At 38.8% G+C, this 19914-nt stretch overlaps 1 protein-coding gene across 5 annotated transcripts in view; it reads left to right on the top strand.

The window, feature by feature from the left end:
- The window catches only part of Tbc1d22 (TBC1 domain family member 22), a 95975-nt gene that overhangs the window by 17561 nt on the left and 58500 nt on the right, over positions 1-19914 (top strand). For 3 of the 5 annotated variants that reach the window (XM_083117085.1, XM_083117084.1, XM_083117086.1), the window contains exons 4-7: positions 7319-7556; positions 13923-14050; positions 17088-17273; positions 17601-17659. In XM_083117085.1, coding sequence (XP_082973211.1) covers positions 7474-7556; positions 13923-14050; positions 17088-17273; positions 17601-17659 — 456 coding nt within the window. In that variant the 5' untranslated portion in view covers positions 7319-7473. The remainder of the gene's footprint in view (positions 1-7318; positions 7557-13922; positions 14051-17087; positions 17274-17600; positions 17660-19914) is intronic. The other 2 variants (XM_083117087.1, XM_083117088.1) reach the window with 2 other exon arrangements.

Here is a 19914-nt window from a genome sequence, read left to right on the forward strand (position 1 = left end):
TAATTTTACCATATCCATAAATATTTTATAATTTAGTGCAAAATTCTGCCATTTTGTTGTAATATTTATAGATAATCTCCATGCCATACTTCTTTAAAAAAATAATTGTTGAAATTTGCAACTTCTTACACAGAAGTTACCTCGAAACAACATTTACGTTTGTATTAAGGAGGTCAGTGAAACATTCAGGCTCTTCAATGACCATTTGCAATTTTATATCGGTTATCAGTAAATTTTATACCGGTCCTTCATTGGTATCAGCCAAAATTTCATATCTGCCCATCCCTAATATTATTTAAATATGAATCAGTGAGAGAGGAAATTGTGTGAGAGTCCAAAGTTGGAGAGTTTATCTATTGACATGATGTGATGGATTTTGTCAAATACCTTTGAAAAATCAATGTAAACTATTTGCATACTTGGATGAATATTTAAGGTATTATGCACATCCTGTACAAAAATGGAGTAAATCAGTCATTATTGATCAGGGCGTGAAGAAGCCATGCTGTTTTACACATATATAACTCTTTAAAATGATTTAATATTCATATATGTATGATATCTTCAAATATTTTGGCAGGGGCTTATCAGTCTATGGCTTTTTGTTTTTTTACTATGTCCTGGTTTTAAGATGGGGCAAACTTGGGTATGTATAAACTTTTCCATGTATAAGGAAAATTTTGATTTTTTTTTATCATCAAATTAATGTTGAGCGTTAGAGGTTTCTCCAAAAGTGCAGCACAGGCTTTCAATTTTCAGTGAAACCCCTATTTTACATTTTCTCACATTATACATTCTATCTTGATGATCTGAATATTGCAAAATGTTACAAAATTTTCCGGCATTTTATGTTTTTAAGCTTGCTGCCCTAAAAAACGTAGAATCAAGGTTCCTCTGTATAAGGAGGGATTCCATCATGGCCTACTAATTATTTTGTTTTCAGAGTCCTTTATGGCATTCCAATATTCTTTGGATGTTATATTAATTGGAATAGCATAATAAATTTCCATTTTAGTATATTCTGGTATATTATACAAGCTTACATTATCAACATAGACAGATTTAAAATACCCCCTCCATGTGGGACTGCCTTGATGTAGTAAGGGGGTTTAGTAAGGAGGCCTTTCATTGTTTCATTTCAATCATCTCCATCTCCATTGAGACCTCTGTAAGTAAGGGTCCTACTAGAGGAAACAACCTCGATAAAAAAATCCTATCCCAAGGTGTGTGTTCCACTTGCCGATGGGACAGTGTTGGCTGCAGGGGTAGTTGCAGTTGCGAATGTGGCCACTGGGATTTAGGGTTGGTCCTTGCATAGCATTCATTTTTGGGGGTAGGTCTTCCTCGGCATAGAGGGCATGTCGAGGTGACAAATTTATGGACCCTCCTTAATATTTATGTATATGGTTTCCAAAAATACTTGAAATGGGGGAAAACCCCCAAAACGTGCATGGCCCAATAAGTATGGAACAGACAAGTAATGTCACAACTGTACCATGTTATCTTGTGATTAGCATAGTAGAAAAGACCGATAGTAGCGATGAATCTTCCACCACCACCAAGAAACATGGAGTTGCAACATTAAGGGACCTCTCAATTCTCACTTTCAACACAACCACTGTCCCAGGTAAGGTAGGTGCGAGCTGGATATTACAGCCTTAATGTCCGGCCATACATTTACAACCCGATGCGGTGTTTTAAATGCCAGCATTTTGAACATACCCCACCTTCCTGCAAAGCCACCACTGCCCTCTGTGGCAAGCGTAGTGAGCCCGATCATGGAATGGAACCCTGTCCATCTGGGCCTAAATGTGTCAACTGTAAGGGCGAACACAGAGTCTGGCATTGTGACTACCCCTCTTACCAACAAGACAAGAAAATTTGAGAGATGGTCGTGACAAAAGATCTCTGCCAGCAAGGCAAGACATCATTTCGAGTGTGTTTGTACCACCTTACCAGTGCCTTCTTCAACTGTCACTGCAAATGCTAGAAACTGGCATAGTTTAGGTGTCCAAACCAGCGATGCCTCAACTCAGACACCTCAGCTTCCTGAAGTCTCCAACCTTCTGTGAGCAAGCCTGTATCATCTCTCCCTCCTCTATAAAGAAACAGTTACCAGTGAAGTATACGAGAGAACATTTTTTGAAATTAACAGCTCTCCAGTCAGGGTGGCTCCTACCATCCTAAAACTGGCACGGCAGGTGCTGAGGTGAGGTGCAGGGTCAGATTGTAGATCAATTCCATGAGAGATCAGGTTTAGTGTTGTTGAATGATAGAACTACCACACATTTCAGTCCATCCTCAGGCACGTACTTTACTTTGGACTTGTCCTTTTGCAGTCCCAGCCTTGCTTCTACCATCTCTTGGAACATACCACACTGATCTCTGTGGGAGCGGTCATTTCCTTCTTGCATTCCACTTCGAACATCTCTAGCGCTCTCCTGAACAACTCCCTCACTGGCATCTTAGTCAAGTTAATTGAGGTGAGTTTGAGCCTGGAGTGGATGTTGATATCAATCTTGCATCAACATTGCCAACAATCGACACCCTAGATATCTTCTTGTCACATGTCCTTGATGGTGCACATGCTTCAATCCCACATCCCAGTGGACCTGCGAACAAAATCGTGCACTGGATTGGTTCAACAGGGACCACACTGCCACAAACCTGGAGCAGTTCTGCATTAAGCATTCCCATGGCTGTCACTTCATTTGAGCAAGCAAGAAGGCATGCTGGGTCCAATATGTGTCTTCTCTGGCAAAGCAGGCTTCATCGAAAACCATTTGGACTAAAGTACGTCATATCCAAGGGTGTGCATCTACTCCTCTTAGTGCTCTGGTGCACAATGGGACATTGTAGACCGAATCCGGAGATGCAGCGAATATTCTGGCCACACAGTTTTCTGAAGCTTCCAGCTTGGACAATTACCAGCCACATGTCCGTCATGAGAAGGACCGAGAGGAACGATGTCCTCTAGCTTTCAGAAGTAATAACACTGAGCCCTACAACTCTGCATTCACTGAATGGGAGTTCAATCAGGTTCTTCGAGATTCTAAGAATACAGCTCTCGGAGTGGACAGGATCCACTACGAGATGCTTCATCTGTCCAGTAGAGCTAAGTGTTTCCTTCTCCTTTCCTGTATTGTAGAAGAAGGCAATTATTGTTCCTATCCTGAAACCAGGCAAAGAACGCACCACAGCTTCTAGTTAAAGACCCATCGCCTTAACTAGCTGCGTGTGCAAACTAATGGAGTGCATGGTCAACAAGCATCTCACATGGTTTTTGGAGGAGAACTCCCTTATTAATAACTTTCAATGTGGGTTTCACTCCAACCATTCTATGCTGGACCATCTGGTTCAGCTAGAAATATATTCACGATGCTTTCTTGAACAAAGAACACTTAATTTTCTTCGACCTCCAAATGGCCTATGACACAATGTACCAATTTGGTATTCTTAAACAGCTCCACTCGTGGGGTATTTATGGCCACATGGCATACTTATTCAAAACTTCCTAAGTGACCTATTTTTCCAAGTACATGTTGGGAACACCTTTCCAGACCCTCTATATACAAGAGAACAGCGTTCCGCAAGACAGCGTGCTGAGTGTGACTCTGTTTGCTATAGCAGTGACCTATGTCATGAACAACATTCATGTCCCTGTACATGGTCTTCTATATGTGAATGACTTAACCATCTTTTGCTCACGGAACCTTGTGTCAGCTTCTCATCAGCTCCAACTGACTGTAAAGTGTTTGGTGAAGTGGTTCTCCAAAACTGGTTTCAGTTTTTCATTCAAGAAGTCCGTGTGCATTCATTTCTGTTGTCAACATACTTGCCACCACAACCCTGACCTGTACATGGGGAAAACACCCCTGGGATTTGTGAATGAGGTGCGATTTCTTGGCCTCATTTTCAATAGGAAACTGACCTGGCCACCTCACCTTCATCAGTTAAAGTTCTCTTGTCTCCAAGTTCTCAACCTTTTACACATTTTATCTCATACTTCTTGGAGTACTGCTCCACCTGTACTGTTCACTTATCAGGTCGAAACTGGGTCATGGATGTGTTGTGTATTCATCCACCTGCCCATCTAGACACCATCCACCATGCTGGTATTCGTTTGTGTTCAGGTGCTTTCCGTACCAGTCCGGTCGCCAATTTGTATGTAGAGGCATTTGAGCCATCGCTGTTGGTTGTGCTTTCATTCTTGACTCGCAAAGTTCCAGTTATTCATTACATTCTGCCTGTTCAATCTATATGACAGAGTTGTATGCCATTCTCAAGGCACTGGACTTTCCTGATGTTAATGGTTTGAAGAAAGTCCTTGTGTGCATTGATTCGAGCAGTGTGCTTCAGACGCTGGAATCTCCAAAGTCCCAGCATCAAGTGATGCAGCATATCTTCCGACAGCTTGTGTCTTTATCTGCCAGCACTAATGTCTGCTTCTGTTGTGTCTGTAGTCACATGGGCATACAGGGGAATGAAGCAGTCATTGCTGCCGCCAAGTCTGCTGATATACAGTCCTGTGTGAATTAATCGGAACACAACAATTACATCCAAAAATTTACATTTATTGTCTTACAACATAGAATATTTCAACTTTTTCAAACACATTTGTACATATATTAATTTTTCACATAAGGTACAAACAGATAATCATTTCTAATAGTTAATATATCCTCCTTTTTGTTTTATAACTTCCATTACACATTTTAGCATAGATTCTACAAGCTTTGAACATATTGCATTAAGTTCATTGTCATGGAACCAAACACGAACAAGAGACTCAATCACTGCTTGCTTTGTGGAACAGTTCAGTTTTGATATTCGTCGTTTGCAAATAGCCCACAAATTCTCAATTGGATTTAGATCCGGGGAGTTCCCTGGCCACTTTAACACTCGAATATTGTTCTCACTCATAAAATTCTGTACTTTTTTGGCAGTGTGACAAGAAGCCAAATCTTCCTGGAAAATGCCATTTGGAAACTTCTCCTGGAGCACTGGAATAATTTTCCTTCTCAGAACATGTATGTATTTGTCACCATTCATCATACCATCAATTGACACTAATGATCCTGATCCTTCATGGGTGAAGAATCCCCAAAACATCTTCTTGTCAGGGTGTTTTGCAGTCTGTTGCAGATGTGCTGACGTTACAGATTCATTACTCGACCGACACACATATTGAACCCTCTGTCCCTGGACCTGAAAATGTGTTTCATCTGAGAACACAACTTTCTTCCAGTCATCTTCTGTCCAATCTCGATGAGCACAGGCCCACGAGAGACGTTTATTGCACATTGTAGCCAAAATAAATTGGTTTTTTTTTCACTGGTATCCTGGCTTTCTGTCCAGCTGCAAGAAGTCTACATCATACATTGGAAACATACAAATGCACTCCTTTGTCCCTCAATTCCAGTGTCATTTCCACTGCAGTTAGAGCCGGGTTTTGTTTACTTTTCCTGAGAAGAAATCGGTCATCATATGGCGATGTGTTCTTCTTCCTCCCACATTGCCCCTTTTTATTAGGTGAAATTGAACCAGTTTGTCTGTACTGCTTGATAATTCGATTTACAGTAACTACACCAACAGAAAATTTTGCAGCTATCTCCCTTTGCATCATAGACGTATTTTGCGATAAAGTCACAATTGCTGAACATTTCCTAGGTGTCGCATCCATTGGCAGAATCTCACTGACACCTTCGCCTCAATTAGTCTACTGATTATATGGAACAAAATACACTTACGAATGCATAGATATGTACACAAATGCAAAGGATCAATGCACGAGATGCCTGACCGTATCAACAATGCTCAAGTTAATGCACAGAAAACAAAGGAGATAAAAATAGCCACCGTGTGTACATTGCTGCCACCTACTGTGCAAGTGCTGACAATTCAGACAAAAAATTTGTAAGGGTGGCATTAAATGTTGACAGGATATTCTTGAAATTACTTTCTTTAAAGTATAGAGTGATTTTGGGGATTTTTTTTTTATTCATTAACGTTAGTAAATTTTATAACAAGTGCCTTGATGATAATCACTATTTAACACAACACCACGTAATGAATAATCATTGAGAATACTAGGCAAAGGATATATCTCATTTCACAACAATACTACTTATTTCTGAATCCTTCCAATTTCACATTCCCCACAACTTCAATATGTATTGATGAATGTAAAAAATACTAGTGGAAATATTGGGGGGAAATCTTGAATTTACTCCTTGACAACAATTTAAGAATTGCAAGAATATGAAAAATATCCAACATAGACAATAAACACACAAACATCATACTGACGTCCAGTTCTCATTCACTCAGAAGAATCACCGTGTCTCTAGATGTTTAAGTTTTTTCGTGGTTGATCGAGTCGTGCTAATTGCGACATGGTTCTAAGGCTACTGTATTTCAAGAAATACATACCAAACAATAAACGTTAATGTAAGAGTAGAATGTGCAGTGATTATGACAAAACTAGACAATTTGTAAAGTTTAATCAAAATTAGATTTGACCAGGCCCACTTCAATTTGTCGAGAAACTTTGCTATCCTTGCTGGTCGTATCCCAGATGTTTGGGGAGCTTCGGTACCTCACCCATGACTCGGGTGGGTCATGTCTTAGTATAGTTGCCTGTTATATAACACGATGTTGCACGGTAAAAGGCACTGTGTGAACTACTGAGTCTCTCAACTCTTGAAACAAGCAAACTCTGGATCAAGGAACTCACTAGGTGGCAGCAAGCTCCTGGGAGACAGACAAGTTTATCAAGAACAAACAATTGAAAAGCTGACAATGTGATTCTTCTCCTACACAAGGTTGTGAGAAGGAAGTGGCGAACGGGATAAAAATAAATGGGTCGGACTCCCGATTCACCACAAACCCATATTTCTTGATGCCTGTACAACACACACATTTTAACATGCTATTATCATGTTTTTCTTTTTTTAATGTCTAAGTGAAGCTAGTGTAGCTGGGCATGATACTAATTTTTAATTGCTCCAGGAACAACCTTGATGGTATGTGTGATCTGTATAATTTTCATTTGTATGTCAGATTAATTCCTTATAATTCTCTTTGACATGCAAAATGTTCTTCTTTGCAGAGGTTTTTCAAAAATATTTTTTATTGAGTTTCATCACCTGGACACACAAGATAACTCATCTTGCAGCTCCTGGAATTCCATAACGTGTAATGTTTAATATTTTTTCACAGAGTTGAAATTTTTGTGAACATCGCTTGTTTCAAAATGTGAGTATAAAATTGTTTTAAATATTCCTTTCTGACAACAAAAATTCTTGGTATTTTGTAGATGACACCACAGAAAAAATGGCTGGTTTACATATCTCCATACTATCATGAAGTTTCTGCAAATTACTCTCCCTGAATGTAAGAGCATAAGATTGCAAGATAAATTACTGAGGTAGGACTAAAGATGATGAAGTAGGACTGGGATTTCAACTTACTATGGATAATCATGGTGGAAGTATAATAGACCATGGAGCTAAAGCCTCCTTCTGGAAGAAGAATTCAAAGACTGTTCCTGGAAGGTAAACATATTTCATCAATGCTTTTGAATGGTAAAGGTAAAAACTAAATTGGCTGAACTGTATGTGATAGAGGCATGCATATTTCGTTTTTGACAAAGACATGAAATATAAAATAACATGGAGTGTGTATCAGTGGTATTTGTTGGGCGAGAAATAACAGAAAATAATTTCCTGAACACTGCAAATCAAAATGTAATTTTGATCTCACTTTATACTATTACAGAATAAATAAGGTGGTTGAAGAGTGAAAGCTTTGGGATGCTAAACACAGTGGAGGGAAAGGGGGAAGGTGGAATGGGTTGGTGACTTGTTTAAACAAGAGGATATTCTCCTCTTGGTCCACATAGCAACTCATTGAATATCAATGATGTCATTCACTGTTGATGATCTTCATAGCAACTGCTTTAAAACCTACAACTAAGAAAGCCATTTCTTGAACCTGAATTGTACTGGGCATTATATAAGAGATATAATTGTTTGCCACTTTGCCCTATCAAAAACCAGGGTGTGCATTATACATGCATAAATACAGTAATTTTTTTTCTGCTAGAGAATATTCAAGGTGGTTACAAAAGTGATACCATTGGGATGCTAAACATATTGGAGGGAGAGGTAGGGAGATGGCATGGGTTGGAATCATGGTATACAAAGGAGGATATTCTCCTCTTGGTCCACATAGCAACAGCTTTAAAACCTACAACTAAGAAAGCCATTTCTTGAACCTGGATTGTACTGGGCATTATAGTTGTCATTTTTCCTCATCAAAAACCATGGGTATGCATTATACATGCATGCACACACTATCTGCGTAAATACAGTATTCTGCAATCATGCTGCGGCCCTGTTTCTACAGGCTACAAGTTGGCCAGTCATAAGGTCGGGTGTTGCCCAAACATTGCTACTGTGTTTGCATAAGGTTTTATGTTGTTTCTACTGTAGTCCAGTAACATACAACAGGTTTTCCATTGTTCTTGCATTCACTGAAATATGCCATACAGCGTTATTCGGTGGATTGCTTCAATTGTTCATGCATTTAAGACCAAACTGCTAGGCAGTAATAGTCTGAAATACATAGTTAGTTTCACTTCTCTCTCTGGTAATTTAAAATGCATTACAGAATAGAATGATGATATTGTCTGCTTCGCCCGCAAGAAAATTTCTAGATCCATATTATTGCAAACTGAAAACAATATTAATTTAATATGCGCCACATTCTATCTTTATAACGCTTTAATTTAGATTGTTCGCCGCCCCCAGCTACGGCTCTGAACTATTACGAAATTACGAAAAAAAAATTTACTAAATATATATTTTTATTTGCATAAAATTTGAAATGGAAGTTGGCAATTGCCTCTCTGTGCCCCCTTCCTTTTCCTTGAGGTGTCCTCGTCCCTCTGGAAGAAAAAAATACATGGACAGTTGAACACTCATTCCGTTTTGAACATTATTTTGTCATGCTACTCTTAAATTCTGCTGCCCGACCCTGTGGCCGAGTGGTTAGCACATCGTGCTGCGACGCCAAGGGTCCCGGGTTCGAATCCCGGTCGGGTATGGTTGTTTGTGAATGTCCATTTTCATCCATTTCATCACTCATCCCCAACTTCGCAAATTAGCCAAGAGGCACAAAACGCGAAGTAAAATAAACTAAATCAATCAATCAATCTTAAATTCTGCTAGCCTTGCTTTTTTTTTACTTCCATTTTTCCCCCCTTGTGCCCATAGAATTGATTTCAGACCAAGTTTGGGACCAAGCTTAAGCTTTGTTAAAATTCCCTTCTGCCGCACTATCCCCATCAACGAACTATAACATTTCTTTGCGAACTTCGGGCTCCTCGGCAAAGTCTGAAATGGTACTTTATTAAACATGTTACGTGAAACACACAGAACGTATTAACAGGTAAACTACCCGTCACAATACAACTCGCATTACAGGAAAACCTCGTTAATATGATATTGGTTAATACGAAGTACCCTTTAATCTGAAGTTCTTCCCATTCCCCAGCCGATAAGATAGGATTTATAATGTATTTCAGTACGGATAAATTGAAATACGGATAATTTTTAATACGAAGTTGTTTACAAGACCCTTCCGTGCTTAATTTGAAGTAGACACCTGCGTATGTGTAAGCTTTGACGTTATTTTTAACTTGACCTTGACATGTGTCCTTGTCCTAAGAGCTGCTGACAACTCGAGGGAAGCAGCACGAAATGCCCGCTGGACATTGACATTCTTTGTCAATGTGCATGGGAGGTCAAGCTCTTTCCCCGCTGAATGCGCCACCTTGGAAATATTCACCAGTGCTAGATGAGAAATGCGAGATAAGATCGCACGAATGTTCCAAAATACAAGATGCGTGGCGCCTGGAAGCCTCACCCATCTGTCTAGCTCTGAGCTCGAGATACAGCAATTTCCCGTGAGCGAGCAACTTTTGGCCTGGTAGCCGACAACTTCCGGTAACCACTTTCATTAAAAGCGTGTTCTTTGTGCCCTGTAGAACTTGATAAAAAAGTAAAAAAGGGGAACTGTTACAGATAATCAAAGCCGCATAGGCCAACTAAAGATCATCAACCCGCTTAATACATTGTCATCTAGGTTTCCCGCAAAAGTTGACGTCGATCTTACGTATGTTGCAACTCCATACGTTTCCCAACTGTGCCGGTCATAAAATTTGCCAAAACAGTGGTTTGTTGTCTGAGTGACTTCTCCCCTTTATCTATCAGCAAACGGGGGGGGGGTTGTTTCGGCCACAATTTTCTTGCTCCTGTGCGCACACGGGCTCCTTTCCTTTGGCCTCTAAAAAAAGCAAACAGTTCTGAATACCTTCTTTAAAACGAACAAAAACCGCATGATAAGTAAAAGAAAAGTGACCCCCTTCCTTATCCTACAACAGCTCATTATCTGTCACTGGTGTGCATGGTAATGTGATAATTGCAGAATTCATGTCTCTCTTTCTTGTTTGAATGCAGCTGTCTGGATAGGAAATATTGCCCTTATTATTGTCTGTTGCATGGTAAAAGGTAATGCAAGGATCATTTTTTTTCCACACTAAAAGTTCGGTCTTCAACAAAACTGCGTTATCTTGAAAATGCCGATGATTTCCCTTCTGCCACCTGCTGCTCTAACTTCCAGCCGGTCTCATTGTGTTTACACTGCAGCTGGCGCCAGTGTTTAGTCTAGCGTCTGGAAAGCTCTCGCTTGCCTATAACTGCAATGACTCATCCAGTGCGAAGAAATAAGCTTCATTGTTTTGAATCTCGCAAAGCCATCCCTGCTTTTCTTCAGAACCATTAACATGCTGCTGTTAAAAAAAACAACAACAAAAAAAAACATGCAATGCTCAATGTAGGAATACGAGAGGAAAAGTTATGCAACTTTCGTAAAGCTTGTTTTTAGTTCATTTTATGCTGATGATCTAAGCAGGACTAAATAAATATGCAGTTTAAAGTGGGATCCAAACCAGAGTGATTATCGAGTGCCGCACTGTTTAATGTGTCCTAGGATACACATTGGGTGCAAACAGATCGCAAGTTGTGTGTTTACTTTTTCAGAGTGGATTACAATGCAAGTTGAGGAAGAGTTTGAACTGATCCCTGCAAAAGGGGGGGGGGGGGATATGAAGTTAACTGAAGCAAAGAATACGTGACTTTTTTTTACGATGTTCTTTTAGACAGCCGAACCAGAACGAAATTTACAGCCCCGATTTTTTTGTTCTGTTTTGTGCCAGGGAAAGGTTGTGTTATCTCCAGTCTCTTGCTCACGCCAGTGTGACTACTGTCAAGATTCTTCAGAGTTTCACTTCTTGCAATAAACGAGATTGTTTTCCTTTCCGTAGGTGTCCGTGCAAACGGGTTTTATGAACTAAAATTGTAAGAATTTCGTAGAAGAGCAACGACTTTGCACAATTAAAAGAAAATACCATTTTTTATAAGACTTTTTGCCACGACATGCATCCCGTGCATAACCGGTTGTATAACTAGGTAGGATAAATATTGTGTTAACAGTCTCCTTGGAATCTTTGTGTCCGCGTTAAGCTCCGTGTTCTCATTTTGTGTAACATTTTTTACACTTTCTTTAAAACGTACAATATTATTATATAGTACATATAAAGCTTATTTTCTGAGCTACCACCAAGTATAAAACATCCTTTGTGGGGGTAATTTATACTCTACTTTATTTACACCTGAAAACAGGTGCCATCTTGAAAAGTTTGGATAACTCGAAGTCGTTTAATATGAAGTTGACATTTTTTGGTCCCTTGAACTTCGTATTAACGAGGTTTTCCTGTAAATAGTTACCCGAACACTACCTGATGAGTAATGATATCTTGAAAGCATCTGAAATTTTTATTCCAGTGCGTCTTGGAGAAAGAGGAACAGCAAGTAGGCGGACAATATAACCATTTAACAACAATGCCAAAAAAGAACTCTCTGAGCTGTGAGCATATATTGAAAACACAAAGGAGGCTGCTTAAGACAAAAGCAGAAACAATTCTTAACAACAATACTGACGAAAGAAAAGACAATGGCCTCTGATCTTTATAGATTGCCAACATTTCATAAAAATATATGCGCCTTCTCTTTCTATGCTTGCCTGTTATATACAATAACAGCAGTGGTCTCACTACCAATGTAACTACGACATATGACACTACAAGGATTAATGTTTTCAACATAGATTTTGAATAAGGGGTGCGCACCCCCTCGCACCGCCCCTGAGTATTGTTTACACAATTCATGTCTGTTCATCCCTAGTATATCGTTATCAGATAAGTAACCTCAAGCAGGTTATTTTCTTAGAGAGATAGTCAGCTGTAAAAGTATATACAGTGTATATACGTACATAGACCATAAAAACTACTAAGTGTTGAAAGTACTGTGATATCAGATATGTTCATTCATTTTACAGTGCAAATTAGTTAATTAACTGATCATTTTTTTTAATGTAGGGATTCATCAGATGATATACTGATGACACTTACAATTGTCAGCTGGGAAACAGTGAATCCGAGATCAGTTGAATTCTCTTCGAGTGACATCGAGCATTTTCGAGTCACAAGGCACCAAATGTAGCTGGTGGGATGAAACAAATGAGCGTTGGATACAGAGCATGTGGCCAAATGTACTGTAAAATAAGGAGGGGGGGGGGAGAGAGTTGATCAACACAGTTACTGGATAAAAGTTGTACAATAGTACACAAAGCATGGGAAATTAGTACACAAAGCAGCACCCAAACACGCTACCAACTAGCTAATAAAAACAACTGCCAGAAACAGATGTATGCTTGGCAATGTTGTAATGGGAGAGCGATGTTACTCCTGAAACTCGTACTTCGCAACTGTGGTTGTTGAGACTCATTGAGCCAACCCACCCCCCTAAAGATGATTGGTGGGCAGATAGAGCTATGTAGCTAAAAGTAGGAAAGCTGCCAGTTGGGCCCGTGATCAGTATAGTCAAGTCACATGTCACACATGAACCAGATATTCAGAGAGAGCAATTGTCACTGCCCTTCTAATCATTGGTGTCCATATGGGCTGTTTGGTGTCAATAGTCCATTGCTATGAAATTTTGAAATGTAGCACATAATTGAGCTTGAAAGCAAACTGTAGTTGTAATTCTCTCTAAAAGGCTTTCTAGAGCGGTATGGAGCCTGTCCAAAAGCATATTTCCGATTCCACAAATCTACCATGTCAACTTTAATCATACACTAGGCTCATCATATATAAGGATAAAAATATTTTGATCCTTGTTGACATTCTTTCAGATGATTTCACGTGTATTGTGTATTCAAAATGTAGCTTTTGATGCACATAAAGCATTTGATAGACTCCGAGAATGAACACTTTTATTCTTGAGTATTAAAAAAATCTTTATTCCTATCAGGATAAATATTGACACTTTTGGGAGGGCTTGATTTTGAATCCCATTTCAGGCATCCTCATTATTTATTTGCAAGAGAGATAGTGAAACTAAACTAGTGATATAAATTGACTCCGAAATGTATTACAGTGTATATTACTGCCACAGTTGTATATATGTAATTGTAGTTAGGAGTGTGTGTGGCTTTTATATATGCCATCATAACTGTGTTAATTTGACCATGTGCTTGAAAATCTGACTACAAAGATGACTATAGTTCTTTTTTCAATCACTGTGCACACTTATAAACTTCCAATATATGTTACTTTGTTTCTGTACATTAACTAAATAACAGTAACTCTGAGTAATCACTAATAAGTATATTTTTCTTTGTTGACTTCCTCTGACATCCAAAATGAACCTTGCATGAATTTCATGAGAGACTAGTCCTGTTATGCTGTACTCAGTGTTTCTTATTACAACATTTTGTTTTTGTGTTTTGTCTTGTAGACCAAGTCCAAAGAAGGAAATAACTAAGAGTCGCCAGAAAAATTCAACATCAACATCATTCCAAGATTTCCAGGAAAGTGTGAGTGATGCTTGGGAAATAGATGACGATGAATTAAGTGCATTTTCAGGTAATTATGATAAGCTTTAGTTCTCTTTACCCTGGGAGTAAAGGCAGCCAGATCATGATGCTGATCACATCACATTCAAAATGGCCGAGATTGAGAATGTGTGGGGCTCTACCCACACTTCCTTTACCATAGCATATCCAGTTTTTTATTATGCTCCTTACTCAAGTGATATCCAGAATGTTCTGAGTATAATATATATATAATAAATGGAAGGAGGGCCACAAGGTAAAAAAGGAGAGAGGGAACGCTCACCAGATGGAAAAAAACTTCAAACTTTCGTGACGGCATGTCACATCTTCAGGAGTAGAAAAAACTTGTTAAGTGAGCCACACGAACAGTGTGATAGCTTGGTCTGCAATATTGCCAGGTCCAAGAAGAAAAAAGTGTCACACACAAACAAATCATGTTGTTTCTTCGCCAGGAAAACTGTGAGTGGTGAAAGGTGTTGGGGGGAGGTAAAGGTTGTTGCTGAAGGTGAGAGGTGGCTGTGTGTGGACATTACTGGGTGGCCTTGTTCAGGCCATGGAACGTGGTTGCACTCATGGCTGATATGTAGGTCCTAAGGGAATATTGTGGTGGTTTGGTGTAAATGGCAACAGCAGAGTCCAGGTTTTGAGTGGAGGAGTAGTGGTTGTTGATGCGCAGGTTCAGGGCTGCGGATGTTTCCCCCAGGTAGAAGCTCCCACAGATATTGCAGGTGAGGGGCAATGAAACCACATCTTTTAGCTACTTTTTGACATAGGAGCCAAGTCTTTCAACATATTTTCCCCATCTGTGCACAACAGATTGCACTTCTTCATCAGAATTGAAGCATTGGTCACCTACGAAAATTCAATTTTGTCATGCACGATATTGCATACTGTACCGTAGGAAATGTTAAACCGCTCTGACAAGGTTCTCAGATGGATCCGCCGGTCTTTAACACATTCGGGTCTGGCCTCATAATTCAGCATTTTTACCTCTGGTCTGCGGTTTTTGGTGGTTTTTCAAAAAATCATAGAAAAAATAATTTTAATTTGTTTTTATTTGCCACATATTTCTTAAATCTACAAAACTTCCTCTTTTCAATGAACAAAAATTTGTTAAATTTTCTTTTCATTTTCAGACATTTTTGAATATTTTTTTCAGCAATGTTTTGTGAAAAAAAAGAACAACATTGTAACAAATGTTAATATAAAGATATTTTAAGTTCGTAATCTGGAAATTTCAATAATTAACTACATAAACTATCAATGCATCTTTTGAACATTGCATAAGAATACTTCTTATGTGCACATAACAAAAAATAATTACAAATTACAGGTAATTATCTTTTGTATAAAAAAGTGGCTGCAGGACAGGACCAGACAATGTATCAGTTGGTTCTGAGTCATCTGTAAAAATTAAATAAATAAACTAAATAAATGAAATAATTTTCATTTGACATACACTATACAAAATAATAAATGGAAAAACTAAAAATACATCAATGCAAACAAGAGACAAGATGAATAGACCCAAAAAAATTACCTCTTCTCACTTCATTCATAAAATACTAGAGTTTGCAACACTGATTATATTGTCGACAATAATTATTACAAATATAACCTACCTTCCAAATCTTCAAATTCATCTGCATCATCAAAATCGTCGCTAACTTCAAACTCTGAGGTGGAATCCTCATGCAGAATTTCCGCTATGCAGTCTGGATCACGACACCATTCTAAACAATGCACAGTACATCAACCCGACAACAAACAGATGCAGGTGCGAGATAAAAATAGCACATGAGTCACCTAGCGGTCGGAATTTCAACAGAGGGGCTTGAATGAACACGCGCATGAGACAATGTTCGAGCATAGCCCGTCATTCAATCGGCAAAGCGATTGCATACCGCAGAACGGGCTAAGCCCGTTGTTCGTCCACATTGACTTTAAGTGCACTGCGGGCTGTGCCCGTCGTGAGACCCCAATGTGTTAAGAATTGCCTGCTCAATGGCTGTAACATTCCATTCCGTTGCAGCTGTTACTAGTCGCCCATAACATGATGAGTCAACAAGGTTTACACTGCATCCTTGAGAGAGAGTGCACCACGTGGAGATGTTGCTATGGTCCAAATAGTCTTCCCCATACATACCCAACATTTCCCTGTGAATTTCACTAGGGTTTTGTCCTTTCGCCCACAAAAATTGATCTACAGCTCTTTGCTCTTCACACGTTGATGACAATAACATGTGTGCCATCTTTGCTAAGTAGTTCACGCTTCTGCTGCAAGAGTTATACCTGATCGAACAAATGACGTCTCTAGCACGAACTTCAAACTATATGTCTGTAAAATTTCAACGTCCCAGCCACAATAACATGACGGGAAAAATTTGTTGTGTGATACTTATTGATCCACCCTTGTATAACATATTTGCAATAATATTTTCTTCAAAACTTATGTAAGGCACACCTGTATTGATTACAAAACTTAATTTATAGTTTTTTTTGTATGTTGTTTCCTCTCACCATGCAAAACAATGTGTCGGAAAAAAATGTTTTCACTGCTATATACTGCTGATCCAACATTTTTTTGCAGCTCTCCTCAGTTTTTATTTACCATTAATTTGTGTCTCTACTAATAAGTAATAACTAACTAAACACAAAAAAACTGTTAATATATCAACAATATCTTGACTGTAACACTGGTGTCCTGGACTTGCCATCTACTCTTTCAGTGATATTACTTCTCATCAAATATGAGAAGTATATCAGAGAGAACATGGCTGAATTTTTATCTCTTATACAGTGTGTTTTTGTTGTTATTGCTATATTTATTTTTATCTTGAATGGTGATTATTGATAAATGAACATGGGATTATTTGATTTCAGATCTGCTTGGCATGTTAGTATATAAAGTGATATTTTTATGTTATAAAAATGTATAACTATTTTATTTAATTATTTTTCTGAGTAACTTTAATTACTGAAATGTACCATTTATTTGTATAGATGTCAACATAATTCATTAAGAGTGTCAGATGTAGGGCACGAATATGTATAAATAAATTGTATAGTATCCCCACTTTCAGATGTGAAGATATCTAAAAAAGTAGCTCACTCTGCTGCCTTGAGTGTTATAAATAGTCATCGGACAACCACAGCAGCAGACACTACATGTGATTTGGGGCCAGAGCATGTTGACTGTGCTATCTCAGAAGAGAAAAAGACTGAAGCCATGTTACGCTTGGCATCACAGCGAGGTAAGCTGAAAACTGTTTTAAATCTCCAGATATTTATGTATATACTTGATTGAGCTTTGACAGCATAGCTTGGCAGATCAGAGTTTCCATTGCAACTTAAATATGAGTCTTTGCAGATGGGTTGACAGTGTTACCATGGAAGAATCTTTAGGATGGAGAATATATTATTTTCATGTAATAGTTGCATGGTTTGCACAATGCTGCAAGTGGAGAAAATCTTCATTCTCAAAGAATTGGAGTAAGTGGCAGTTTCAATTTTGTCCCCTCATTAAATGTGACAGCTTTATTCGATCAGGAACGTTCTTTCTCTTTACATGACTGTCATAGGCATCCACCATGGTACAACCAATTGTCCAGCATTTTTGAGAAGTGCCACCTTGATGATTGGGAAGTATTATTTAATTTTTGTCTTTGGCTATTTGAATTTTATCTGATGTACATCTTCACTGTTAAAAAAACTTATTATACTGTGAAAATTGTAGACATCATTGTGTTACAATATTTTTTTAAGTGGCTCCATGAAATATTTAAGACTAGGCATGCATATGATGGTTATGAATTATTTGAGTAATTATATATTAATGTTATACACATAAAGAATCATACCCAGGGGGTAATTGTCAAGAAGTATCCTGTAATTACAAGGATTATATCTAAAGTGCATTGTGCAAAGTGTCATTTTGCTATCATTTTTTTCATTATATGAGGGTCACAGCAAAAGTCATGACAACTACATTTTTCCACGATAATGCAGGTCAAGCAAGAAATTGTAAATTATACAATTGAAATGTCACAATATATGCTAACGTTTAATGTATGAATTTTGAATAACATAGAGATCTGTATCAGGATAGAGAAAAATACAAAATATGTGCAGTCACAGGTCATCCTGAACGTTGCATATCGGCAATTGCTTTTCTTCCATGCCCAAATGCTGCTGCCCACCTCACAACAGTTTGGTATGGTAGATCATAATTTTCTAAAGCTTCCACAAGCTCAGTGTGACATTCTCTCTCATTCCTTCCACGGAGAACTGCTATTTTCACATAAGAATGCTGTTCACACCAGGTCACGGGGTGTAAGGGGTGCTCCTTCCACATAGTGCACCCAATAGTCAACCTCACTTCCACATAGTATACCCTGGACTGCAGACTAACGAGGCTCTGGTGACTGGCCCCATGGCCAGTATAATTCTGTGTCGTCCTGTGTTTTGTCCTTATTTATGCTGAGCGCCTCAGCTTTTAACCAAGGTAAGGAAGTTTTAGTTGTCAGACACGCTTTTATTTTTGTTGTGATAAGGGGTTGGACCCCATGTAGTGTGACGGGTGCAAAATGGTGCTGATGCACCCAAAAAATTTAATTGAAATTCGCACCGGGTCACATTCATCCTGCATGACTGTTAAACACCCACTGGCTTCCCACTTCCCTTAGTTCAATGTCTTGGCAGCCCCTGCCACCTAGTGGCATCACAATACATTGCATGTGAAGGGGCCTCCACTGTATATTTTAAAATTTCTTTCCTGACCCACATTATCGTGGAAAAAAATAGTTGCCATGACTTTTGCTGTAACCTTCGTATATACAAGGGGATGGACCAGTATTAAATTTTTGTCAATACCAATCAAGTACCGCTTAAAATCTACTCTTGGCAATTAACTGATCTGGTTTAAAATTGCAGAATTTCATAGAGAACCTCACCAGGTGGCTGCAATGTTAGCTGTGTAAGAAAAGCTGTGCATTTAGGCATTTACGTATGAATTACATCTTTAAATTCATAAAAATACTAACAACATGGCAGCAATTTGCTGTAAGTTTAAGGCTATTTGTGAAAGTTAGTGGCCCAACCCAGAAGGAATTCAGTGGGAATGATGAAATTTCACAGTTACTCAACGAACTCTTCTCTAAGCTCGTTGCACTTTCTGGCACAGTGCAGTTTGCAGACCACTTAAAAAAAATCTGAAGTTTGCTCCTCACACCAATTTTTCACAGCAGGGATCACCTCCTGATAGGTTGCAAAATGGCATCCCTTTAGGTGTTTTTTGATTTGGATAGAAGGTAGTCTGATGAAGCCAGATCTGGAAAATAGGGGGTATCATCAAAGCATGCAGTTTCAGCTGTGTTTGCATTATGATTGAGGAACAGAGCCCTCTTTTTGAGCTTTCCAGAATCTCCTTCTGTCATTTGAGTTATGATGTGTTGTAGTCTGCATTAACTGTCTGGCCCTTGGGTAGGTAATCTATAAGTAACAAGCCATCCTTATCCCAGGAAAATGAAGCAAAAACCTTCCCTGCACACTTTTGTGCTTTGAACTTCTTAGGGCATGGTTAACCAGAGTGCTGCCATTTTTGGCACCCATTTCCCTGAGAGTTTGTGCATGCACAGATCATAGTGAATTATGGCACCAATGCATTCTCGTGAAATGCCCAGAGTCTCTGGCACACGTTTCGCTGATATGTGACACTCTGTGATAATCAGGTCATCAATTCGATTGATGATTTGTAGAATGGTCACTGTTTTGGCCTTCCTGCATAGGGTATCATCTGTTGAGAATTCACCACATTTAAACCTACCACCCACTTGTTCACAGCTGCATATGAAGGAGCAGAGTCCTGCAGGGTGTTGCCAATTTCCACATGGATCT

The sequence above is a fragment of the Lepisma saccharinum genome, chromosome 2 (genome assembly GCF_977018435.1).
Source record: "Lepisma saccharinum chromosome 2, izLepSacc3.1, whole genome shotgun sequence".
Classification (NCBI taxonomy): Eukaryota; Metazoa; Arthropoda; class Insecta; order Zygentoma; family Lepismatidae; genus Lepisma; species Lepisma saccharinum.